At 39.4% G+C, this 26647-nt stretch overlaps 1 protein-coding gene across 19 annotated transcripts in view; it reads left to right on the forward strand.

Annotated features, from left to right (window-relative positions):
* The window catches only part of KALRN (kalirin RhoGEF kinase), a 496146-nt gene that overhangs the window by 219409 nt on the left and 250090 nt on the right, over window positions 1–26647 (forward strand). For all 19 annotated transcript variants that reach the window (XM_072040793.1, XM_072040795.1, XM_072040794.1 and 16 more), the window contains 4 exons: window positions 5223–5345; window positions 14431–14622; window positions 21462–21593; window positions 26403–26633. In XM_072040793.1, coding sequence (XP_071896894.1) covers window positions 5223–5345; window positions 14431–14622; window positions 21462–21593; window positions 26403–26633 — 678 coding nt within the window. The remainder of the gene's footprint in view (window positions 1–5222; window positions 5346–14430; window positions 14623–21461; window positions 21594–26402; window positions 26634–26647) is intronic.

Raw genomic sequence — 26647 nt, forward strand, 5'->3', positions numbered from 1 at the left:
CCTGTGTGAATTTGATATTTATGGCTCAGAACTACAGACAACATGACTTGCTACAAACAGGGTCACAATTAAATCCAGTTGTATTACAGTGTTAGGTAGATTTGGTTGTGGTTTATTTTGTGTTTTTTGTTGTTGTTTTTTTTTAACGCGTATGACCAACTTCATTAACAATTACATTTGGTTCCCTTGCTGCGAAAAGATTTGACCATGAGGACAGTAATCCTCCCAGCAGTACCACTTGGTACAGGGCGTGCTGCTGGCCACGTGATGGAAGCATCATCCTGTGGTGCTCTGTCCCACCCTTCCAGAATCCAGCACCAACGCTCAGTGAGCTCTGACAAAAGCCAGAGCACAGAGGTTGCTACTTGAAATATTACAAATCCCATTTTATCGGAGGGCAGGACAGCATACAATCTGCAGACATGCTGTTCCACAACCGTGTGTTTCTTCTCTGTTCCCAAACAGCTGCTCTCACACTGTTCTCACTAGCCTGCCAGATGTTACAAATCCAAGGAAAGTGTGGGGTCCCCTTCTCCCTCCATCGGACTTATTCATGACCAGCTGGAGACCTGCTGTTTGGTCTAACACTTAACCTGGATTTTTCTAGTAACTCATCAACTTTGATGACAAAACATGAGGTTAAGAACTCGTTGTTGCCAGCACAAGTGATGATGGAGATACAATCTGATACCTTAACTCTTAAGTGAAGTGGCCTGGAGACCGCATGTGTAATAATTACAGGTGCATGCATAATCATTAATGAGGGTTGAGGTAGATGTTTTAGCAAAGTTTTCTGAGGAGACCCTTTGGACTGGTTTTGGCTCTCTTGACTTTCTTATTAGGGACTAATTCTCTTAATTAAATGTAGGGTGTATTTTCTTTTTTTGTGTGTGTGTGTTTATTTTCTTTACGTATTGTTAGAGTCAGGGACTACAAAAGATAATAATACTGAAAGTTATCTTCTGTTTTACATGTACTTAACCCCTCCTCCCAGCTATTCAGTAACTGGAAAACTCCAGCCTTGGTCTCCAGATTAGGCACAGCAGTGCAGCAAGGTGCCAGTCAGGGAGACATTGAGGACAGCTGGTTTGCATGTTTTAAGTGATAGTGTCTGATCTCAGCTATTCTGTGTTCCTGTTTAGTGTGAATTCATGACTGCAGGAATGATTAACAGACTTAAGAGAATTAGCTCACAGTCAGTCAGCACCACTCCAACTAAGAAGCAAGTCAAAGGAATAATTCAAGATCCATTTAATTTTATAGTGATCACTAGGCTAGGTTTGTAAGGGCCCTTTTAATGAATGGGATGAGATCCATTGATACAGTGCTGTCTAGCAACATGATAATGACATGGAAATTCTCAGCTGAGACACCGTCTAGTCTAAGCTGATCTCACAGGGCATGTTTTCTGGATTCTGCTGTTTACTGCATTAAAAACTCATTTCTTTGACAGGGAAACTAACTTATCAAAGGATATTGAATGTTTTTCCAGGAGCCAAAGCTAGGCCCTTGATACTAGAGCAGTCTTTGCAGGATGGAGTAAAACAGCAATTATTGGGTCATTGCCATGCTCACATCCTTAATGGTGTGATTTAATTAAGCAGAGAAAGCAACACACTCACTTCAGGAACACAGGAAGCATCAGTGTTTCTCGTGTGGAAAACAAGTTTAACTAAAAGCTTTCAGGAAAGACTGCTTGTAATGTGGGCAGGCAGGGTAGACAATGCAGACAGGCCTTTGTATTGAAGCCACTGGCCACACATTAGCATCTCTCACAGCATCATCACAAGTCACCCAACATCTGGTATATTCACAGAGTCTCAGCTTCCAGTCATATTATGAGAAAATAATTTTAAGTCCATTTATGAACTTTGTGGTTGAAGAGAAACACAACCCATTGGATGTCACAAGCAACCTAGACTTCATTTATTTATTTAAATCCCATGATTGTTACACAAATCTTGTGGTCTGTAGGGTGGTGATACTTATCATTCCTGTGCATCCTTGATTAGGAGGGTGAAAGTACAATTTTTCCCATGTTGCCAGAGATGTGTGATAAAGAAAACCTGATCCCTTCTTCATAGTATTTAGAAAATGACTACAGCTCAATGAGTGTGAAGCAGAAATGCTTAAAGTCTCTGAATGAACGAGCCCTGGAAACAAAAGCAATACAGACAAATCAAACAATTACTGTGCCCAGACTGTTCTGGTTTTGGGCATCAGACTAGTATTTCGACACAGCACTGGTCTAAACCATGCAGAGGTACCGGTTCACCAGGAACTCATTTGGGTACCTTGGCTTTAGTGATGCATTGTGTAAGGTAGATGTGCCTACAGTCTTGCAAAGCCCTGGCTGTTGAGTAAGTATATACAATCACTTCTGCCTTATTAGTCATTAAAACAGAAGTGCAATGAATGCTTTTACCAAACAAAGTATGTCATTAACCCTACTTTAGACCACAGTGAATCTGTATCTCCTTTTCTCTGGGCATCTTGCTTCATCTTCTTCCTGCTTCAAACCACATGAAAACTCAGAGAAGAAAGACTTTTGAGTTTCAAGTCAGAGAAACTTGCAGCAGCTAACGGGAGAGACTCCAGACAGCACTGTGGGGGATAATTTGCTACAGACATACGCTAGCTGAAACCAAAGTTACCTTTTTTATGAAGAATATAATAGAAAGATTCAAAGTCTAATTTGAAGTTGAGTCTCTTCCAACATCTGCTGCTGTCCATGAATAGAAGTTGAAAAAGCATACTGTTCTGAAAGGTGATAGACCTCATCATGTGTCACTCAAAATTCCTGAAGGTCATCCTGCTTTGTGTATTTCAGTTGATTAAACAAAAAGATGATTCATCTTTTAAATCTTTTTTTTCCTTGATAGTCTATTATTGTGTTTTAGAAGGCAGAAGCATGATTTAACTTAACCTACGTTCTTGTCCAATAATGTGTGTATAGATTAGATGAAGGAAATGCTCTCTATCCACAGAATAATAGATGAGTAGTTTAAATTACTCGTCTTACAAAGATCCTCATTTGGCCTTGCTGACCATAAACTATTAGATTTACTGTTTATTTTCAGTGGATTGCTGCCAGTTTTCTTCTTGAATGTCTTTAGATTGTTTAAAACACTAAAAAAATGTTCACGTTGAACGTTTATCTACTTATAAGTAGTCTGTGTTCATTTCTAAGCAGAGATGTAAAATCTTGTTGGGACATGAACTTCACTGCTATGGAATCTTTGTGGCTTTTTTGTTTTTGAAGTCCACAAATGTGGCAAATGATTTTATGCTTATTTTTCTTGTTAAATTTTAATAGAGTGGGAAAAAGGAATCCAATGAGAAAACCTACTATCTTCTACCTGAAGAGCCACCTAAAGCTTTCTTATTCTGTTTAATTGGCAGTAATATTTAAAAGCCCTGATCTCATGGTTGCATTAAATCTTATTTGTGCTGTCTGGAAAAAAAAAAATAGCGGTCGGCCTGAATTGGATCAGCTCCATTGGTACAAATCGGAAAGCAGCCAACTTGAGGATATTACTTTGAACTTGCATCATTGTAACTTGAATCAAATTTACCCTTGAAGACTATTCATCAATATGAAATAGTGGAGACTCTGTAGTTGCAAGTGTATTCTTATAAATAAATGATTAAGAAATCTGGTGTAAGTGACAGGTTTTGGGGACTGGGTCAGTGCCGTGTGTCTGGTGGCATTGGAGCACTTGCAGTGTTTATTTTCCTTCTAATGAAAGGGATACACAATATTTTTGCTGCAAATCCCCGGCACAAAGCAATTCATCCCTGTGCTGAATTGAGCACTCAGCACAAAATGCTGGGTTTATCTCAGGAATTTGAAGTTACCCAAACAGGGCCTTTTCTTTGCTCTTGGGAGCACCATCTCTGCAGGGAACAGATAATGGATTCTGAGAAACTCAAGCAACACATAGTGCTTTTCAGGTGTCAGCCTGAAAATTGTTATTCAGTGCTATGGAACAAAATGTCTGCTGGCTGGAGGACACATCAGTGGCGTAACAAAGATCTGGACTGATCCCTTGACTGTAAGGTGGCTGCTTAGAAGCTGCCTCACTTCCCCCTTTTCACCCTAAAATGCTTGCTTTAACACCTATGACTATACTGACCTGCCTGACCTCTGCTGCGTCTAAAATTGGCTTTTCTTTCCCTTATAATGAGTTGATGAGGTTTTTTTTTGTTGTTATTCTTGCTATAGAGCTCTTATTAACAGGGAGGTCCTTGGCTCACTGGGATGAAGATGGAGACAGCATGAGGGAATGAGGATTGAAGGGGTTCTCTAATGAGAATGTTTGCAGGAATAAAGAAATCCAGGACTGTAATGTCTGCACAGCTGCAGACAGGCATAAGGAATGAAAGGTTCCCACTTTGAAAGCATTTAGTCTCCAACACAACACAGAACAAGCCAAATTGTAAACGTACTATCTCCTATCTGTCCTGTGACAGTTATAACGAATGAACATGCTGCAGATTGGAGCATCACATTAATATGCTATGAAGTAAGGAATGAGTTTCATCAGCTTTATTCAACATATTTCTATCTGTGCCTGAAGAACTATACATTTTACTTGGAAACAAATTTGGAAGAGGGAGAAGTTGGAATGCATGCTCTTTATAGATATTAATAAAATACTTTTTTTCCTTCATCCCAAAAATAATAAGCGGAAGATAGACTAGGTTTTGGCATTGGAATTGGAAATATCTAGGAAATAGGTGTAGGAAGTCAACTGGCTATTTGGATACAACATTTGGAAACTTTATGTATAGACTATAAAGAAAGGGGACGAGAAAATCCCATCAATAATTATGGAATTCTTGGTCCATTTCTGGATTAAGGGTACTTTATGAACTGTTAGATCTTTGGTAAATGGAGCAACCCCTGATTTAGGTCCCTCTGCTGCCATCTTTCTATATATGAAGTTGTTACTGCATGTAGGAAAAGATTGTAGTATCAGTTTACTGACGAATATGCTTTATGAATTATGTTTCTTAGCCTATCACTCCGCTCACGTGCAGATAACTTAAATGCTGTTATTGCTTGAGCAGCTTATTTCAATAAGGAACATTTATTTGTAAGGCAACGTAGTTGGGTGTGGGGTGGTGGTCACATAAAATTCCACAGTTCAAAGACATTTATTTTGTGCTGTCTCAATTTTCTTCATTCCTCCCTAACGCTTTCTTTTTCCTCCTTCTAGATGTTTGACTGGATCAGCCACAACAAAGAATTGTTCCTGCAGAGCCACACAGAGATTGGCGTGAGCTATCAACATGCCCTTGACCTACAGACACAGCACAATCATTTTGCCATGAATTCAATGGTGAGTTGGGAGCACACTGTGAAGAGCAGGTCTGGGAGTGTGAGCAAGGAAGGACAAGGCACATGAGGCCACCTCCAGATCAGGGAGTGCTGAGGACCCATGAGAGGTGAAGCAGGGAAGGTCAGGCTGGGCTATGGTAGCAGCCCTCTTTCTGGGAAGAAAATTGATGCTCTATCTGCCCAGATGCTGATATGATTATTTCCTTGACTTAAAATCAGCGCAGTCCTGTGGAGTTTGTTTACATTTTGGAGAGTGAATACAATATTTTTTACTTTTTTGACATTTCTTTGGGAATTAATGAGAGCTCTATGTAGTCCTTTAATAATTTATGCTTCTTCCCCTATACCCTGCTAAGGTACTTTTCAAAACCTTGAAAAAGAGACTAATCAAGCTGTCAGTTATGGCCATGGTGGGATTTTGGCTTTTTCAGTAGTTAATTGGTTAGTCCTTTTTAATGCAACTCACCTCATGTTAGAGTTTGTTTTTCTTTTATTTTCTTTTTTCTTTTTTTAATAAAAGAAAGGGGAAAAAAAAAAGGAAGAAGTGTCATTATCCATTTTTAAGAGCTTTGCTTATTTTTTCTTATTCTTTCCTTGTATAAGATACTTGTTCTGGAAGCTGCCCTGCTTTCAGCACAGGAGTAAGGACTGACTGTATTGATGTTTTGATTGTTGCAGTGGGTTAGAGAAATGGATGCATACCCCCTGCTGCAGTCGCACAACACAGATACAAGTCTCTCTGAAGGCTGTCAGTTACACAAAAGCTTGCCCAAGTCAGCCAATGCCTGCAGATGTACCTGTACACACTGTGCATGGTCAGACTGCATTTGCATTGGGGCTGAGACTTCAAAGGTGTTGGTTGATATTTCAGTCACTAGAAAGCCACACCACCCTGTGGTGCCAGAGGGCAAGGTGCTGTCTGAAATGTTAAAGACTGCCCACCACTTTCATAAGATTACGTTAACCCTGTTACTCGGGCCAAATTTCGGCTCAGGTAATTAAATTCCACCCACCATTTCCACCTGTCTACCTATTCCTCACTAAATCATCATGTCTCACTAGGGCAATGCATAAAAGCAGAGGATGAGAAATGTTTATAATGGCTGTTATGTATTTATTGTGATTATAATTGAAATGAGCACTGAAAAATAGGCTCTAGGCAACTGATTGCTAAGCTTGCAATCACAAAGCCAACTAGCAAAATGCAGGGTAGAGCAGCCTCTGTGTAGTGCTGCTGTTCACAGAATCCTAACGAATAAATGTGTCCTGGAGGTTAATGCGTTAAAACTCATTTGGATTATGATAGATGTAAACCCAGTCATAATCCTTCACAAAGCATTGTGAGAAGAGTCAAGTTGGAAGACCTCCCTTTATCACTTTTGTGGTACTGCCTGGCATTATTTTTCTAAAAATATCCAGGAACTGAGCTTGGAAAGGGATGACTGTTAATTGAAAATTAATGGGTGAAGGCAAGGGTGCTGTCTAATGAAAGAAAAACCTAATTTCCTCCATTATTCTTCCATCTGTCTCCAAGTGAACTTTTGGGATGAAGAATGCAAGGAAGTGAGGCATTTGTAAGGATCGTGGGGTCCCTTCTGAGGGTGGCCATGGCTTCTGGCTGTGCCGTCTCACCACTGCCAAGCTCTTGTCTGATAGTGCTGCCCAGGAGAGAAACCTTTTGTGTTTTGGGGCAGATGATGTGCCTCCCATTTTGCTGTCTCTGGTGTAAACCACACATGTATAGTCATATGGAGGCCCATATGGTCAGCATGAGTGATGCTGCAAAGAAGATTGTCATCTTCATCTCTTACGCACACAAGATCTGTGTGGAAGGGCGTCCATACTGGGCACCTTTAGCTTTCAACCTCTAAGTACAGTGAGAAATGGCATTCTGCTCTGCACTAATTAACTGGGCTGAAATGTATGAGCATGTGGCAGAACCCCTTGCTGAAAGGCCTGTATTCCTGTTATGTGTCTGCACAGTGGCCTTTTTGGGGGGTTTCAATTCCTGGGTTGCACAGGCTGGCAATCGAGATGAGTTTTCCAGCCTGGTGACACTGTCTTGCGGAATTAAACAGGGCTGCTGTCTTGCGGAGGGCCAGTCATCCTATTTTTGGAGCAGCTGGCATGAGGGTGACTATATCAAGCTGAAAGTACATTTGAAAATTGGTGGAAAAGGGTAATAACCTTAAGCTGCAGCCTCCTTGCACTAACCTGGCGCTGCTGTTCCCATGTCAGTATAATGCGGCTGTCAGCAGCGATGCTGGTTTTTAGATGGAGTAAATTCTTTGTTAGAAAAACAGGGAGTGACTCCTGCTGTCCCCAAAAGTTGACGTTGTGAAGATGAGGGTGTTAGCATGCAGGAGGCATCAGCTTGCTGCATGAGGGTGTTGGGCTGCATACTAGTCACTTTGACTGAGGCAAAACATGCAGGAAGAGCAAAAGGAGATTAAAATTAAAGCAACCCTTTCCTGGCTATGGCCCAGCTCCTGTGATAGATGATAGTTGCCTCTTGGCACACATGGGAGCTCTGTGTGAGCGTGTGGGAAGACAATAGGTAGTAAGGAGGAAGCCTCTGCACTTCTTTAAGGCAAGAGCCAGTGGTAGTCAGCAACAGACTTGGGACAGATAGCCTTACTTGAACAAAGCAAATACAGAGGAAGGTGGGTGTTGATTGTGAGCTTAGTGGTAGGCTTGGGACACACAACGGCCTACACAGCAATCTGGTCTGTGTATTTTGTTAGGTTTTTCTGATGCCTGGTCTGACTGGAGGTTTTTTACCATATGCAGGTTTTCCATAAGAAAATTGTAGTCAGGGATATCAGAAATAAGTAGTCATGCTATCGCTACCACACAACTGCCTTTATACAGCTGTCTTGTTTTTATAATAATATCTTAAAATACTTATTCAAGCTACTGTTTGATTTCTGCAGAAAGAAGACTGTCTGAAAATGGCTAGTGCATGTGTGCCTATTATTTGATAATATTCATGGTGCAGTAAGAGGTCTAGGTTGCTGTGCTAGGTACACTGTTCCTTGCCTTGCAGCATCTATTGCCAAAGGCTCTGCTTCTGCAGTTTTCATGTACATGAATTACTTTTGTACATTGGGAAGCCTCCGTTATTAAATTCCCACTGATAAATATTTGTAAACTTAAGGATTAGCATTAAGTAACATAACACGGAAGGTGAGAGAAAAATATAGCTCTAGTGACTGATATTTAAGTACTCATTTGGAATTATAATTCAGTTCTTTTCAATCTCTCCTGTAATACCCTTGGCTGCTAAGAGAAGATCACAGGAGTACTTTACTGTTCCTTTACCAAAAATGAGAGGGAGGGGTCCTTCAGACCTGTTTGTCATCCCAAATATAGTAGATTTATCCACCTTGGTATGAAAATTTAAGATTTTGATGAGTTTTAATTAACATACACATTCATATCTGATGAACCTTCAAGCTTTTTTATGCTAATTACAAAACTTAAATATTTAGCTACCTCTTCATGCTCAAGATGTGGAGATTGGTTCAAGAATAATGACATTACAAACCCAGGTAAATGGTGCAGCTTTTTTTTAATGCAATTTTTTTTTTTTGTTTCTGAGTCTCCGGGGTGAACTAGATCATACTATCCACTTTTTCTCTAGACATTTGCTATATAACTTTATTTTTGATAGAAATTTGCTTTTTAATTTAACTAGATCATTTTTAAGCAGCATGTTAGTCACAGCAGATAGATAGATTGAGAACAGGTCAGCCATCGTGAATCTGAGTAATGAAAAAAAATGCAATCTTGAAGCGCTCTCATTGGGTGTGAGGCATTGGGTTGATAGTTTTGTGGTTTTTTGCATGTTTTGCTTTTTTTCTCAATACATTAAAAATAGTATTTAGAGAAGATGTAGATAAGGGTGGCTGTGTGTTTTACAGGGAGAAACCATACAGATTTCAGCAGCAGTTGGATCAGATCTGGGATCTTCTAAAGGTCTTCCGTTTTCCTTATATTATGCTCAGTGCACCATAGGCCTGGCGTAATTATCAATATTTACAACATTTTTTCCTAGTTCCTCGAGAAGATGCACTCTCTGGATGTGTTTTTAGGTCATTCCTTTTGTTGCATGCTCTTCCTAGGTGTTCTGTGAACAAAGCTCCTTCTTGAATCAACAGTGTTACCTTTTTAACAATAATAATTCTTTTTAAATGAACAATATGGCATATGGAATGTGGAAAAGTCATATCTGAGGTAATAAACTGTAGCATAGTAGGTTTTTTTTTTTTTCAAATAAATGCCATAGATATTTTTTCCTGTGATTCAAGACAGTGCTTGCTTTTATTTCAGTTTCAAAATAAATTGTTGGTCTTTATCACAGCTGTATAATATTTATACTGAAGCAATGCTACTTCTCACAAAGATTAATATTTAGCTCTACCATTGTGTGAGTAATCTCATTCCTCTAGTCAATTTGATAGAGGAAAGCCTTGGTGTTTCAATATGATGCAAAGCATATTGATCATCGCTCTGCACTTGGATATATGGTATGTGTATCACTTGTTCTGGACTGAAGGTACTTGTACTTCCTTTGCTGGAACTATTCCGTGCCTGGATCTGTTAACCTCCTGGAAGAGTGAGTTATCACTTTCCATGGAGCATATGTAAATATGGCAGAGCTCACTGCTGCCCGTCCTGCTGTCAGGGAGGCAGTTGTCTGACACTAGATGGAGATGCATATTGTCCTGAGGAAGTCGCAATATATTTCATACATGTTACAATTTTCCTGTAAAGGCTAATAATGTATTTTGAAAATTCCCAACATTTGTCTTAAATGAACAGTATTTTTCTGTATGTAGGCTGAGCTAAAATGCCATCCAATATTATTCTGCAACATTCTAGATGTAATTGGCCTTGTTATAGAAACTTAAAGGTCTTAAAGATATCTCATGAGATTATTTTGTCACTGAAACATTCTGCTTTGGGTTTATGTGTTAGGTTCATTTTGCAGATGGTTTCTAAACTTACAGTAACACAGTGAAAGCTTTTCTTGCTTTTTTTTTTTTTGCTTTTTTTAAACAAAATCTTCAGCAATCATATTTCACCTTCAGTTAATCTGCAAAACCCTTCTTTTGCAGCCCACATCCACTGCCACCACAATATCTCAGCTAGTTCTCTAGGAAATGAGATGAACACAGCCAAGTTTCTTGCAGATTTAGTGCTTCTCACTGCTCATTTTTCTTTCAAGAGTGTAAGGTATTCTCTATATATCTGTAATAGAAGAAAGTAATGTTCCAGCTAGAGTTGGAGGGTTTAATTAAGAGGGAAGGTCTCCCAGCATGATTATTAGATGATCAGTCCTGAATTTGTGTTGTATTTCCCTGTGGGAGATCATTCCCCAGCTGAACCACCACTACTGTCAGTGCTTACTGCTGATGGCTGTTATCCTAACAAGTGTTAGGGACTTTTGCATTGAACACGTGCACTGGAAGGAATGTCTGTGTTATAGACATTAGTTATAAAAATCAAGGCCTCACTTACACTACAGGAATGGACTAAGAGATGGTGGAGACACACACACAAAAAGGTATTCTGAATTTGAAAGGCATTGCAGGTGGCCTCCCTAAACTGTCAAAGAAACTTGCATATCATGATGCTGATGCACATACAGATAATTTTTTCTTTTGTTTTGTTTGTCCACCGTGTGTTCTTTAGGAGTAAAAAATCCCCTTTCTTGTCCAGAATTTTGAAGGTGAAGTAAGTGGATGAAAAATTCCCTCCTGTTGTATTTGCAGACTTTCAAAAAGCCGTCCCTACATGTAGAATAAAGTTTTATCAATGATATAGGGAATATGTTAGTCAAAACTTGGCTGTACCCTGGTATCACTGCAACAGAATGTCAACGGAAGTGTTTTTGTCATTACTTCTAGACATTAATATATGTTTTCTCATTGTTTGACCTATTGTATTCCTGTGTAGCCATAAATCAGCGATCCCTTGCAGTGCTCTTTGGGGACACCTCTCTGTTTTGAAGAAAAAGACAAAAAGGAGGAGGGAAGGAGAAGACTTTGGTTATATTTAAAGTGAAACTCTCTATGAACCTGCTAGTTTCCAGCCTAAAGGAAAAATAAAGTCACAGACATTAGTTGCTCAATTTAATTTACATCCTGTTAGGATAAAAAGATCAGTGTAGTAATAATACAGAAGCTCTCAATTCAGTCAGTTTTTAGAGATGAACAAACCAGAGGGAAAGGAAGGTTTAGCTCTGTGAAATGTTGACAGTTGGCAGCACAGACTTTTGTTCCATTTTACTCGGAACATTACACATTGGCAGATAAAGATGAAAGCAGCCAGTTTACAACTTTATTCTACTTCACGATGGAAATGTCTTGAGTCTTTTTGCGGATTGTGGTCAATTAAATATTTCCTCCTAAAACTAAATTCTAGAGTGCTTTGAAGCTGTATTGAATTTTTCAACTCACAACAGGCATCCAAATCTCCCTCACAATCCTGATCCCATAACAGCAATGTCTGATAGGATGTGCTATTCTAAATTTCAGTTTTAAGTCTTCCCTGTTTCTTGGGTATCTCTGAGACCTTGGATGAGCATTGGGTCTCCAAGCCCCACTTCAATGTCACTGCCTCACTGAGGTGTGACAGATAAAGCAGAAGGAAAGGACACCAGTATTGTGGAGTAGAAGATACCTGCATTATACTACCACTAGGAGCTGTACAGAAGAGCACACCATGTATGACAGTCTGCTCTTGAATCCACGAATCCATTTATCACTCAGGAAGCACCAGGAAGAACATAGGGGAAGCAGTTTGGTAGTTACCTGCTCATTGCTGGAGGGCTCCTTGCTGGAGGAGCTGTGGAGTTAGTGGGTTGGCTACAGGACAGCTTGGTACTCCTCCATGAGAAAGCTTCATCTAGTAAAGTGAAATTCCGTCTATAAAAATCCTCTTCTCTGTATAAACATGTAAAAAACAGACATAACAATATATAAATCTACCAAAAAAAAAAAAAAAAAAAACTGACTAAGACTAGGACTCTATCTGTTACATTTCAACTAATTGTACATTTTATCCTTCTACTAGTTAGTAAGTCCGTATACTGTAGCTACAGAGATCTAAGGAATTCCTATGGAATCATGCCTACTCTATTGCAATGGCTGAGACAATTCTGTAGGGGAAAAACAACAACAGCAAAAAAAAAAGGAAGCCTACTATTTTTGACATGAAATTAAAAATTCTTCAGCAACATTTTTTTTGTTTCTTGAAACACAGCAAAGGTTCATTTCTTCAGTTGGTGTACCTCATCCAGTTTTTAGCAACTGTTGCGATGCTATACTGCTTTCCATCAGAATTGCTGACCTGAAATGTTAAAAAGTCATCTTGGCTGAGGTTTAGTCATGAAGACTTTCTGGGAGAAAAACTTTAAATATTTATTATTCTAAATTACGTTTAGAGGTGTTTGAATTTTAGATCACCAGCCACAGTCAAATCATAACAATTTTTTAAAAATACGTTAAACTCCAAGGAAAAAAAAAAAAAAATCAGTGTTCTTCTAACCATACAGGAAAATTTTTGTTTCTTTAAAATTAATCTGACAACTTCTATTTAAATGAAATTTTTAAGAGAGGCTATGAGGTAAGGGAAAAACTAAAATTGGAGGCTGGGTACTGCTTTGTCTGTGTAATTCATGTCACAGCTTTCCCAGTCATGGTTTTACTAGGAGAGCAGACTGGTTGTGAGGACTGTGGTCACATCCCTCATTACTTTAGCACCTACAGGTGTGGTTAGCATACTTTGTAGTTATCCAACAGGCTTTGCAGACATACGTTGCCCTGCTTCACAACTTAGTTTGGAGCTGTGCCTACCTTAGCAGTGCTCTGTTGTGTTTCATATTTGGATTGGCAGATACCTTGCCACATAGTGCTTCTACTCACTATGATGAGATCCTGCTCCAGAAAACTTTTCAACCTCCAATTTATTATTTGTCCATGAGTAGTACTGTAAAAATCATCAGGGCTCTGTCTGCTCTTGTGTGTAGGGGTCATACAGATTCCACTCTGAAATTTCTAAAGCCCTTTTGAAGTGTCTCAGTGAGATGAAAAGCAGTGAGTCAGTACTAGCAAAACATCTCAACTGCTGGGACGTTCCTTCCTTCCAGTGAGAGCAGAGGAAGGAGAAGCATTTACATCAAGTGACAGTCCAGAAATCTGCAAGACAGCTGTCATTTTCCTCTTGACAGTGCATCTGTGTATGATATTGTCATGGTGGCCCTTTATATTTAGGTTTATGTTCCAATGCTTGGGGTATCATAATGTAGTTACTGCTGTCCACTGTCCTATTTGAGAAAGACCTGTTCTTCCACTGCTTTGAGGTTTGGTAAGAATCACCATGGGGAAGTCTTGTGAAAGAATAGAAAATATCCTTTTAGTAGGCTTTTTGAATCCTTCTGAATTCACAATGTAGTTAAATGATCTCTCTGCTAGAGAACAGCTTAAAATAACCTACAGAAAAAAATAACATTTTAACTGAAGAACGCAATATAATAGTTAGTTCTATGGAAACTTATTTTTCTATAGAATATCCTTATGAGCTCTTTTAAATTCTATAACATTTTTACATTTGTTGACACTGCGTGTCTGTAAAGGATTGTCAGAGAGGTCTCAAAGGATAGAAAGCAAACATTTCATTTGTAAATATGTGGACTTAACACACAGAAAGATTAAGTAATTCAACAGAAATATCAAGAATAAGATAGAAGCAATGAGTAAACCCCAACAGGTGAGTAAATAGCTAATGTGCGACAAATGGTTTTACCTAAATAAATACAGAAAAAAATAAACTGAAAAAGAAGCAAGGCGAGATAACAGTGGTAGATAATGGCATAGATGTGCAAAAAGATTCCTGGGGGATGTATTTTTAGAGTGGAAGGTAGTATGCCTGCCATTCATGCATATTTAAATGGGTGGTTGATTGCTCTCTCTGAACTGCTCGGCTTTTCTCCAGCTGATGGTGTTTGGAATACGTAATGAAGGCAGGGGGTGGTCATGGTTCTTCTTGCTCATTATTTATGTGTGCTTTTTAATTTTCAGAATGCCTATGTCAACATCAATCGGATCATGTCTGTTGCATCCAGGCTTTCTGAGGCAGGCCATTATGCGTCCCAGCAAATTAAACAAATTTCTACCCAGCTGGATCAAGAGTGGAAGAGTTTTGCTGCAGCCCTGGATGAACGTAGCACCATTTTAGCCATGTCCGCTGTCTTTCACCAGAAAGCTGAACAGGTGAGCTGCTTTTGTGACTGGCAAAGTGGCACACTGCTGCTTTGATAACTGTGATGCTGCAGTTATTTCCCTATGGCTTTTGGATTATATATGGTGAGGTTAAAATTCTTGTTCCTAGTGGAGCAGTGTCTCAAACACAAACAGTGATGTCGACCCCTCCCTGCTTCTGAGTGGATAAGAAAATATGTTTAGGCCTTAGTGTTGAGATCTGGTGATAACTGAAGTACTCTGGTGCAGTAACGTGCTGCCTTGTTTCTGTTGCCTGGTATTTCATAAGTGCTGTGGATAAAGTCAGGATTATTATGGCCAAGAAAAAAGTATGTATCTACATTCATATGTATACATGGTATGTGCACAGAAATATTCATACGTATAACATAGATCTACACCAGCAGACAATTTCCAGAAGCCAAGGCATATTACTGTTAATGAAGCTTACAAAATTCAGTCCACCTCCACTCCCACAGCATTCTCCATTGCCCCAAGCTTTGTTAAGCCTCATTAAGAGACAGCTAGTAGCATCCCAAAGAACTTTCTGTCCCTGAACTTTGGTTTGCATCTTTAACAACTACCAGAATTGTTCCATAATTTCACAGCTAAAAGCAGACTTAAAATGTGTCAGTGAAGAAACCTGCTTTTTTACACCTAAACCAGCTTCACTTAATAATGATGGTTCAACTTTGGTTATATGTTGATTACATTCATTTTCCATTGACATATGGTGCTTTGAGGCTCTCTTGAGTGCTGTTGTGCACTTGTTTTTTCCAAGTAGTTTACTTAAAGCTACTAAGTGGCTGTGGTTGATATTTCTATAATAACCCATACTTCAAGTGGCTAGAGAAGAAATTATTACTGATATGCCAGAAACTGCGCCTTGTAAATCAGAATGTATGCATGGAAATGTTTAGCTGAAAAAGTAAAGATTTTCTTTGTTTGTTTCTGAGCATGGAATTATCATGTTTTTTTCTTTATTTTCTGTTTCCTACCGTCAGCAGACCATAGCACAGAGCAATTACTCACCCTACTGGGCACTTACTCATGTAAGCATGCTCATTGGCTTTGAGACTGATACACTAACAAGATGACCAGTACAAGTCCATTCATCTCAGTACAATGGACACTGTAAAGCATAGTTGTAGACTTCATACTGATAATTATCTGTCATACAGAAGAATCAAAAAAGAATTTACCCAGTCTATAGTCTTAATGAGAATAATACAAGGTTTAGTAATGAATTAGTTCCTTTTAGTTTGCTTTGGTTTGATGTGTGTTTGTTTTGGGGTTTGTTTTGCTTGTTCACAAGCAATCCCCTATTTTTCTGAAGTGTCAGTATTGTTTGCAATTTATGAGGAGTTGCCAAGGTATTTTATAGCACAAAAGGCAATAAAACAGAAAGCTGTACTAAGCTGTCTGTCAGCTAAAGGTGAATTTTTTTTGTCACTCTACCCTTTGAACACTGTCAAAGTGGATATTTTGCTTCAGCCTGAACTTGAAAAAAAGCTCCACTAATGTCACTTTCAGCTTTGGCTCTTTTTTATTTTACAATTGAATGGATGGGTCTGAAAAACTCAGTCCTCCCTTAGCACCTCTATAAAAGGAACTGAATTTTGTTCTGCCTGACAGAAGACAGTCTCTCATTATTAGGCAGACAGGAGAGTTTGCTAATTCTGAACAGCAGTTGCTCCTCACTTGCAATAAGCAACAATTCAGTGGGAGGTAAGTGCTGATCTCAAGCCTGTAGGCTCAGACCCCTGGAAGAAGGGGAGTGTGGGAGTCAGCGTGTCCATTAGCCAAGGCTGAAGTGTTGGTCCTGCTTCAGTAACTCTGATAGAATAAAGCAGTGACTTGTAGGCTAATAATTTAGTCATTTGACCTCTGTATAGTATAAAAAGTGAGGTGTTTGGCATCTGTTCTCTAACTCAGACCAAATCTGCGGTCTATCAAGCCTTCATTCCAAATGTGGTCCTTTATTATGTGGCAGCACCCAGGGTTGTGGTGGTGTTCTGTGTCTGTTGTTTTGTGTTTTTTTTTTGTTACTGTTTTACTTTTTAAACTCAGATCAGAGCTTCCTCATTTTACAAAAAAAAAAAGGCTTATATCTCTGAAACAAAGATGTAGATAAACCCACTACTTCCTCTGCCCTAGATAAAATCTTGTTTTTGCTCCCTCTGTTGTGTTGGTAATGGTAGTACTGATGCAGATCCAACCAGTTTTTCCCACAGTATGCCCCTGCCTCCCCATACCAGTCTGATATGCAGATTGCCTTCCCTCTCCAGTGCGATAAGCCACTACCATCTCTTTATTCCATCCTTCCTACTGATTGTAAATCCTAGTAAGATCATAATCTTCCAGCCATTGGCACACCACAGCCTGCAAGGAAGTTGTTGGCTTGGGACAGAGATTTATGAAAAGCTCTATATCTTATAATATGCAAGCTGAGCAGGAAACAACTTGTTTTTCAAGGTCTCTTCCTAAAGACCCCACACAGCACACTGTACAGAATGCAATTTGTCTGGTTTGGAAGGATGAAAGGCTGAGTCAACCCTGCTGGGAATTGAACCTCACATCTGTCTTCACGTGCTTCAGAATCGCGTTGCTAGCCTGGCTCTCACAGCAGATACATGTGGCACATTGAATTGAACTTGGCTGAATGAGTTCCTGGATCAAAGCTGGGTTTTTGCTTTGTCTCCTTCTTTTCCTTCTTTCCTTTTTTTTTGGCATTTTCTTGATGATGGTTTGGTATGTATAAATTATGTTTAAAAAAATAAGGAAGACACACATGTGCCCAAAAACGCATACAAAGAAAAGGGGGGAAAAAAAAAGGAAGGAAAGAAAAGACAAATGTTGCCAACTCAACCTCTAGCCAAGCTTTCTTCAGCACGTGTGTTTGATCAAAACTAGTAAACTAAACTCCAAATACCTGCTGTGTCCAGGTGAAGGCACAACTCAGGATACTCAATGGAGGTGTTTCCCAAATTTCCCTTAATTCTGCCTGCTACAAATCTTTCTTTTTTTTTTTTTTTTTTTTTTTTTTTCTCATGTTATCATGGAAAGATCTTCTAGAGCAAAAGAGAATCCACTTCTATATCTTTGGGTATATCTGAGGCTATTCAAGGTTGCAAGAGAACGTGTCTTATCTCACTGTGATTTTGAGAGAGCTGTGCTGAGTTACGCCAGAGGAGATTCTGACCCACTGAGTGCCAGATGGCAGAAGCAGACGTACTATGTGTCCTCCCCTTTCTTGGTTGCAATCTCTGAAAGTGTGCTGAAGTATTAATAAGATGCTCATATCTCAGATTTTGTCAGAATGAACAAATTAATGTCTTCAATCATCTGAGAGATCCAAATCAATTACTTCTGGGCCAGAGTCTACCCTCAGAAGGACACAAGCAGACTTACTAGATAAACTAGTTGGTGTTGGTTGTGTACACTAGACAGTCATGCTGATTCTCTGAAAACTGACCCCTGACTATTCATTTCATGTTGCCTTACTCCCCAGACAGGAATATTACTGTTCTCATCTCTATCTGGATCCCTCTCAGCACGTCCTGGAGTTCTCTGTTTGAGGAAAGGAAATGAAAAAGAGAAGAAAACAAAAAAGGGAGGAAGAATTTGAGGAAAGGGAAGAAAGGAAAAATCAATTGATATCTGTGAGATGCAGGGATAAAAACAAAATAACTTCTGCATTAGGTAGGGAAAGGAAATTCCAAAAACAACATCAGGAAGCATAGAGTTAACCTCATAAAAAAAAAAAATATATATATATATATATATATATATATATATATATATATATATATATATATAATATATATATAAATATAAAATCAGGGCATCAATAGATATTTTAGGCCACTGAAAAAACAATTTCATTTCTGCCTTTCCATCTTTCCCCACAGACTTTCTGGATCCCTCTCAGGATGCTCAGGATGACAAAGGTGGACTAGAGTCTGTTTTTAATTTTTCTGGGCCTGGGAGAACTACCCTGGTTATGCCACAGTTCCAAGGTGGAGGCCTAGTAAACAGCAAGCAAGGACTGTGCAAAAAAGTTGAAGGATATGGACTACAAAATGGCAGAGCTGTGTTTTGGAGCAGCCATGTGATCCAGAATAGGAGGTAGAAAGGAGAACTAGAAATAAGTTGCCTAAGAATCCATTAGTACCCGACCTAATACAGAATTTGTGACTTTGGTGAATAGGTTGTGAGTTAGGAGTAAGTTGTGTGTTAGGAGTAAGTGTGGGTCATTACTTCAAAGTTACTTTTGGATTACATCAGAGGCACAAAGATACCTTAGGGAAAATTTTAATTTTAAGAGAGATTTTTCTTAATCTTTCCTCAAGTCTTGAAAAACATGTAGAATTATTGGAGCCTGTCATTTCAAATCATATTTAGGCAGCTTTTATGTTCCCAGTAGGAGCTATTCCTGTCTAAGGGCTAAGTAGAAACTTAAGCAATTAATTTAAATGGTATTGAGTATCCACTAGACAGTAACAGCTCCTGTTCTGATCTCACAGTTAGAAATTTACAATTTTAAATTTATTTTTTAACTCAAACGGCGACTTTGTTATATGAATGTGCTTCTAGTGTGAAGGGTTACATAAAATAAAGTTGATCAGGTCCACTACAATAAGTGAGAAGTAATAAAAAATAATATAGCTGCTTTTTTCAAGATACACAAATTCCAATGTTGTGATACTTTGCAAAAATCCTTAAAAAACAACTTGCTCTCTGTGGTGTGGATCTCCATGTAGACCACTACTTCAGGGTATCAGAGTAAAACACTGACAAGCTATATTTCTTAAAACTTCTCAAAAGAGAGGTTATCAACTGTTTCTGGTGGTGGTGGTAGTAGTGAAATTGCTGATGTAATTGCTGATGTGATGTTCTCTGTATACAATTGATATATAGAGGAAAGATAGATGTGAGACAACCAGGTGTGAATGTACTTACATTCATCTTCTTGAAGTGTCTTCCACCTACACTGCAAATCATGTTCTGGAGACATGGCCGTATATGAGAAACAGGTCTATAAGTGCTTGTACAAAAATTGGTAGAATTTGGCCATTTAGATAAGAGCCATAACTGTGTGATTTCAGCAGCAGGAACACTGGTCTATAAGGTGTAAAGGTCTTTTGTTCCCTCTGTTCACCAAGAGGTTTATGTAACAACTCTAGAAAGTATTGGTCTCAACTCCGTACTCTTAAAATTGCATAGGACATTATGTGAATCCCACAAGCTTAGCAAAAAAAGATGATGACCTCAGCTTCATGCAGGAGTGTTTGGGAATTTCATCTTAAGAGATTCAACAAATCAGTGGTCGAATCAATACAAGAGAACCTGCCATCCTTGAGTCCAGTCTTCTACAAAGCACAGTTTTCACTGGTAGATTTTTACTTTGTAGATATGAATGTTTAGGAGTTTATCTTTGTTATTGAATCTTTGTACACTGAAAAGTATTTACAGTGCAAACACTTTATAGCCCTGATTACACAGCAGCATGGTGAATAGCTTTACACTGCTAATAAAAAAGGATGCTGATGCCAGAACCAGAGTTGAATTGAAATTCTTTACTTTGAATCCCACAGCCTTTCATGCTGTGAGTTAGTGCTTTACTAACAAGCCACAGGTGAACGCTTCAGGAGTGGATAAAACTGTGGTCCTGGGGGTGGTTTTGCAGCATTATACATTCACCCTACAGGGCACTGCATCTGTTGTATAATTAGCTGTTCTTTTTTATTTTTATAAAATAGCCCTGAAGTATGGCAGGCTGTCTTAACAGCAAGATGGAGGAAGAGAAAATATTAATGAGTAGTAATGAGGTGGCATTAGGCAGTCAGTACGGACAAAATATGAGCACGTTAGGTACTGTGTTATTGAAGTAGGCTCTGCTTAAAAGAAAAGGAGGATGGGAACCTTACAGACTAAATTCCACTTTTCTTTTACAGAACAGGCAGCCCCCGGGAGAGCTTCCCCAATATGTTCTGCCAGAGTGCATCGGCACTGCTCGGGAGGCCTTTAAGAGTGGAAAAAAAATTTCCATCCCTCTGCTCCCCAAGCCTGTTCCATTTCTGGCTCTCTGTTAAGGCTTCCAACCAAGGTGCTAACCCATATCTATTGCAATGGCAATGACTTTTTTTCTCCCTTTTTGTGGATGTCTGCCCACCAGGAACTGGACTGAGACCAGCAGCTCATTTTGCATTGGCTGCCTGACAGCCATCAGATGGTAATGGTATCTGATCACTGCTGACCTGGGCCAGAATCAAACGTGTGACCCAGGGGTTAAAGCCTTGGTATTCTGTTAGCAATCCCACTGAGCTGGTGCTGAGGTGGGAGCTACTTGAATACAAACTGTCTGTCTATCACTAAAATGCATGTCAACATTGATTTTTAGTGGGAGTTTGTATTGCCCAAATTAGCAGTGTTAAGTACAGGTAAGTGACCGAGGGAAGTTGGCAGCTGAGATGATGACAAATACAGCTGGATATGCAACTGTGTCCTCCTGTGCCTCACGCTGATGTTTTTTTTCAAAATGTTGCAGCCTCCCTGCCTTAGTATGCAAAGTGTCTTAGAATGGATGTTTTCTAAACCTGGTTAAAGAGGCATTAGTTTTTAATCAAGAAGAAACAAAAAGCATTACATTTGGATATAGGTGTTTTTCAGGCACTTAAAGGGGTGATGGGAATATGCTGTTCCAGGGTTTTCATACAAACCCCTTATAACTGCTATTTTCTCCATGGTCCAATCTGCAGTCATCTGTGGCACTCTGCAAAGTTTTCTAAAGCTGACAGTGATGAGATGTTCTGTGTCGCTGTTGCTCATTGTTTCTGGAATTGTTTCAGTTCCTTTCAGGTGTGGATGCCTGGTGTAAAATGTGCAGTGAAGGAGGGCTCCCATCTGAGATGCAAGATCTGGAACTGGCCATCCATCACCATCAGACCCTATATGAACAAGTAACACAGGCATACACAGAGGTATGTGTTTCTCAGAGGATAATGTGAGTATCTAAGTGATAAGATACTTAACTATGTTTGGGAGGTTGGCTTTTCCAAATAAGATAGGTTTATATTCCATTGTTGCAACTTTTTCAAAGGAGTCAAATCTACCTTCTCCCAGGCTGTAGGATTCAGGGGAGTCACAGTAATCTTGTTGCAAGGGTGCACCAGGACAATCTAGGGGACAAACCCAAACACAAATGGAATCTGGAACTAGTGTTGGCACCCCAAAGAAGAACAGTTTCACTGCCTTTGCTGAAATGGAAACCCATTTTAGATGGCAGTACCTTTACTCCTGTTGATTTCCTGTTGTGAATGAGTCATGACACAGGTACGTGAATGGGAACTGAGGATGACAAAGCTTCTTGTTTCAAAATACGAAGTCACACTGCTCAGCTCTTGCTCTGTTCATCATATTCTTGGGAGAACATATAGAATAAAATGCAGGAGAAAATTATTTGCTATTTGAGGGTTGGTGGTACACATATACGGTGAAGTTGTTCAGATAACGTGAACCTAAGTGATGTTAAATACTAATCTCCTATTTTCTGAATGACTGGAATAACTTGAGCGTTAATTATTAGAGGAATTCTGGATTGTAATCATGAAGATTAGTTCCTAATTCAGGACTCAGGCTTCTCAGGAGCAGCGGCTTGTGTAAGCAAACACAGAACAGCCCAGTTGACCTCCAATTACAACCATGAGTTTTATACATGTGTCTAGTCAGAAACTAAGGTATTCTGTTGGCACTTAAAAATACTTCTAAAAAGTAACTCAAATTGGGGTTAAATAAAAATAATGTTTAAAACTGGGATTTTGTTTAGGAGCCCCAGTCTTATTTTTTGTGAAAAGAAAATTGATTTAAAACACAAAAGCAATTTTTAAAATGCACATTGCTTTTACTGATGCTTCCTCAGAAAGCTTCAAATTGTCACAGACACAGCTGTTTAAAACATTTCCGTATTATTTCACTAATAAGCACATTTTTAAACAGTCTGTAGAACTGCCAGAGAGGTTACAGTCTGTTATTTCTGAAATGTTCATTCCTTTGACTACAGCTACATGGTGAGCTGAAAAGCCTAGATTAGACCTAAGAGTCCTGCCTCCTATCCACATGCCCATATCTCCAATGCAGACAATGCCTCTTGCCTGTAGAATTTAATGTCTTCCCTCAGAGCTCTCTATGATGGGATGAAAATGATAGCTTTCTCTTTCTTTTATTTTCCTGCAGAGTCATTGAAAATCTGTTTTCACTTCTGTAATTGTAAGATATTTGAAATGGAATGCACGTTCCGTGGAATAAACATCTAAATCTGGATATAGGGGCCTCTTCTGTTCTATTACAGAGAAAAATGAAGCGTTTCACATACTCTGCAGGAACCCAAGAAGAAATGCCCAAGGAATTTTAGAAAAAAAAAAAAAAAATCCACCTTACTGTGGTTATAGCCCTAATTGTTTGCCTTTTTTCTTTATTGACCATGAGTGAAGCTCAAAAATAGTGAAGGCAGGGACCATGGGTCTGATATGCAATCCTCTTCTACCCCACTGGTAACACCAAAAAGGTTCTCTTTAGTCAAGCTTGAGCTATGTTGATGGTAACTTTCGTTCAGTGTGACTTGATTAACTGAATTTTACCGTCTGTTCCCAGAGGCATGATACATTTGCTCTAAAGACCCATTTTTTTCCTAGTGCAAATTGTAGCTGTTTCACAGATGGCACCATTACTCTAGTCACTGACAATGTTTTGGAGGTATTGCTGACCCAATATATATATATAAGATGTTTACAGATTATAGCTTATTCACTACTTATGCATACAACTTCCATGGAGATTATTGCATTAGCACAATAAAATCTAGCTTTTTTGGTTAACTCAAGGACACACAATGTCTTACAGAAGCATTTACATACAGCCCACCCTATCCCTTTTCCCATCATGAAGTCAAAATGCAGGAATATCACCAAATGGCAGGAGTATGTACATATCACATGATGAGTTAAACATTTCCAGAAACTCCAGGCAATTTTGTACTTTTCAAAATAAGTGAGAAATGGTCAAATTTGCTTTGACAAACACAGCACTGGCACTTAGACATCCTAGGGGCTGCAAGTTATGCTGGGTGTAGATCCATTAATCTTAAGACTTTTGCAGCACTTTTTAAAAATGTATCATAAGTGATGCTTGTGACCTTGCACAGTCCCTGAAAAACTCAGAAGAATCACATGAAAAGAGATTGTTTTATTTTTTTGCAATTCTAAGGACATGGAAATGACTGGAAGAGCACAGCATGTAGCTCCTCCATTTGTGAAGCTGTTCCCTTCCTTTCTGTAAATTGTGCATTGCTGAGCTCTGAAAGCACAAATCTTCTGTGCCCCTTGATTGAGAATGCAGTAATATTTGCAACAAAAATACTTCCAGGAAAGAGACTTTTTAAACCAAAGAAGTGCAGAGCTGCAGGAGACATGAAGTCCTGGAATATATATGTATTTTTGCAAATATAGAGCACCACTGGTTATCTGATTGTCACTGTGCTGCTTACCATGTATTTTTTGTACGTTTCATCCAGCATGACAGGACAAGCCTGTAAGTTGGAGAGCAGGAGAACATTTCTAATAGCCTCTAATTTGTGTTAATGATTATTAGCAGGACAACTGAAGCACCTGGTGCCTGGCATTTATCTCTAGCTGTGCAGAAAATGACTGGAAGGCTATGCCCATCAGGGAAGAACCGTAACTTGTAATCTCTGAGGTTTTTTAGGTAGACAACAGGAACAAATAACTCATGGAATAGATAAAAGCCTAAATCCTATAGAAGAAGCAAGGAGTCAGAGAGAATGCAGAAGTGCACTTGTCTCTCTTCCTCCTCCTCCTCACAGTGTGAGTCTAGGAGAACATCCTGTCTCAGCTTTGGATGAAGCAGGTGCATATACAAAAATTGCTGTAACACCAGCCAGGGACAGATGTGGACCAACTGTAAACCCCAAAGCCAGTACCAGGACAGTAGTGAACTCACATGGTGGATTTAGCCAGTGAAAAGAGTGAGTTCCAAGTCTAAGAAGCTGCTCCCAGTCTTGTGCGTGGCCGTGGTTTCCTGCTCATGGTGATTAGATTGTTACTGATTATCTTCTCCCAGATACAATAGCATATTGTATGCCTTTTCTTCCCTTTATGAATGCTGCTTCTTCCTGCCTAGCAGCAATTGCCACCTCCATAAAGTTGCTAAGGTAACACCTGTGCCTCGGTGTGCCCTGCTAAAATCCCCAGCATCTCCACTGTGCACTGCTGCTGGCAAGTGCAACTGTTCCTTCTGTGGCCCCAGCAGGCTTCAGCATGTGCAAATTGTTCCAGCTGGTCCTCAGCAGCAACTGAATTTGAGTATGGAAAGCCTCTCCCTGTGGACTCTCCGTTTACTTCCTGATCTAATTCCAAGTTACCCTGAATATTTAAAAAAATCCCCAAGGATTTGCCAAAGCCCACCTAGTAGCCACCTAGTATGATGAGATTTGACTCCCAGTTTTGCCAGTATAAATCACAAAGGCTCTCTTCATTTCTCTGCAATTGCGCCAGACATATGCTGCTGTAACAGACTGCAATGTAGCATGGCTTGCCAAAAGACTCAGTTTGGGATTAATGGGTATTTGCTACATTTGAACAAGCAATTTATAATACAGATATAAGTGAGACTTGAAAAATCCTAGAGAAATGTTTTAACTTAGACTGATAATGGTCAAAATTCAACCTGGATAAAAAATGCTCTTTAAACCATTCTCTAGCAAGGTTGGTGATTACGATTGCATAGAAATGAAAACACTTTTCAGAAAATCTTGTCATGTCACTGTAGTTTGTTTCAGAGGGAAAGGAGGAAAGTGGACTGGGAAAATAACAGATTCCAATAATGTCCTTATTTAGTGTTCCTGTTGATCAAAATATTCTAATGTTGTACTCTGCAGCTGAAAAATATTTCAAAAACATTTTTAGAGAATTAATATTTGCATGCACTTATTAATAACGTTTGTTAGGATTTTTTTGTGGTTCCACTTTTCATCTTGCCCCTGCAATATGAAAATGCTCCAGAAACGTTCCAGAAAAAAATAGCTGGCATTCTATTTTTTAATTCCCCAAAGCCTTTGAATCTGAAAATGTGTTTTAATATGCACGAAAAAAGTTACATACATGCAGAAGGCTTTCTGTCTGCCAACAAACTTTGTAGGCCATTGAAAATGGAGGCTGTAGATGCATCTGAGCTATCCTGGGAAAGAGAAGAATCGCTACCATATACTAATTTATTTTTCACTGTCACTGAATGAAGTATAGAATCAGAATGTCACACTTCTGAATGTATATTCATACTTAGTAATCCTACGAAGAAAGGACTCTCCCATACCGTACAGAATATGACTGACTCTACCATCTGTGATTTTCTTAAAATGCCACCTCCTCACAAAAAATAGGCCTGCTATTGCAAATGCCACCTGTCATCAGCTAGTGCACGTCAAGAGTGTGTGGTGCCCGAGTGTCAGAACATAACGCAGCCTTGGGATCTCTGGTTCCATGCAGCTCCAGCAGCACGGTATCTGTGCTCCTGCTGAGTGGTACTGGAGGCCCACCAGGAAGCAAAGGCAGGCACTGCATGTGCAAGTACAAGTCAAAAAGAGATGTTATAAGGTCTTTCTTCCTTTTTGACTAAAGGAAAAGACATGGGGGAAGAAGAACCAGCTAGACTGTTCTCTCTCAGCTCTTGGATGTTTGAGAACCAGAGCAGTGAAGTAGATGTGTTTCTTCACCCAGGTGAGCCAGGATGGGAAAGCCTTGCTGGATGTCTTACAGCGTCCCTTGAGCCCTGGGAACTCTGAATCCCTCACTGCTACTGCAAATTACTCCAAGGCTGTTCACCAGGTGTTGGATGTGGTACATGAAGTCCTACATCACCAGCGGCGTCTAGAGAGCATCTGGCAACACCGAAAAGTCCGGCTACATCAGAGGCTGCAACTCTGCGTTTTCCAGCAGGATGTTCAACAGGTAATACCATTACT

This window comes from Anas platyrhynchos, chromosome 7, assembly GCF_047663525.1.
Source record: "Anas platyrhynchos isolate ZD024472 breed Pekin duck chromosome 7, IASCAAS_PekinDuck_T2T, whole genome shotgun sequence".
NCBI classification, from domain to species: Eukaryota; Metazoa; Chordata; class Aves; order Anseriformes; family Anatidae; genus Anas; species Anas platyrhynchos.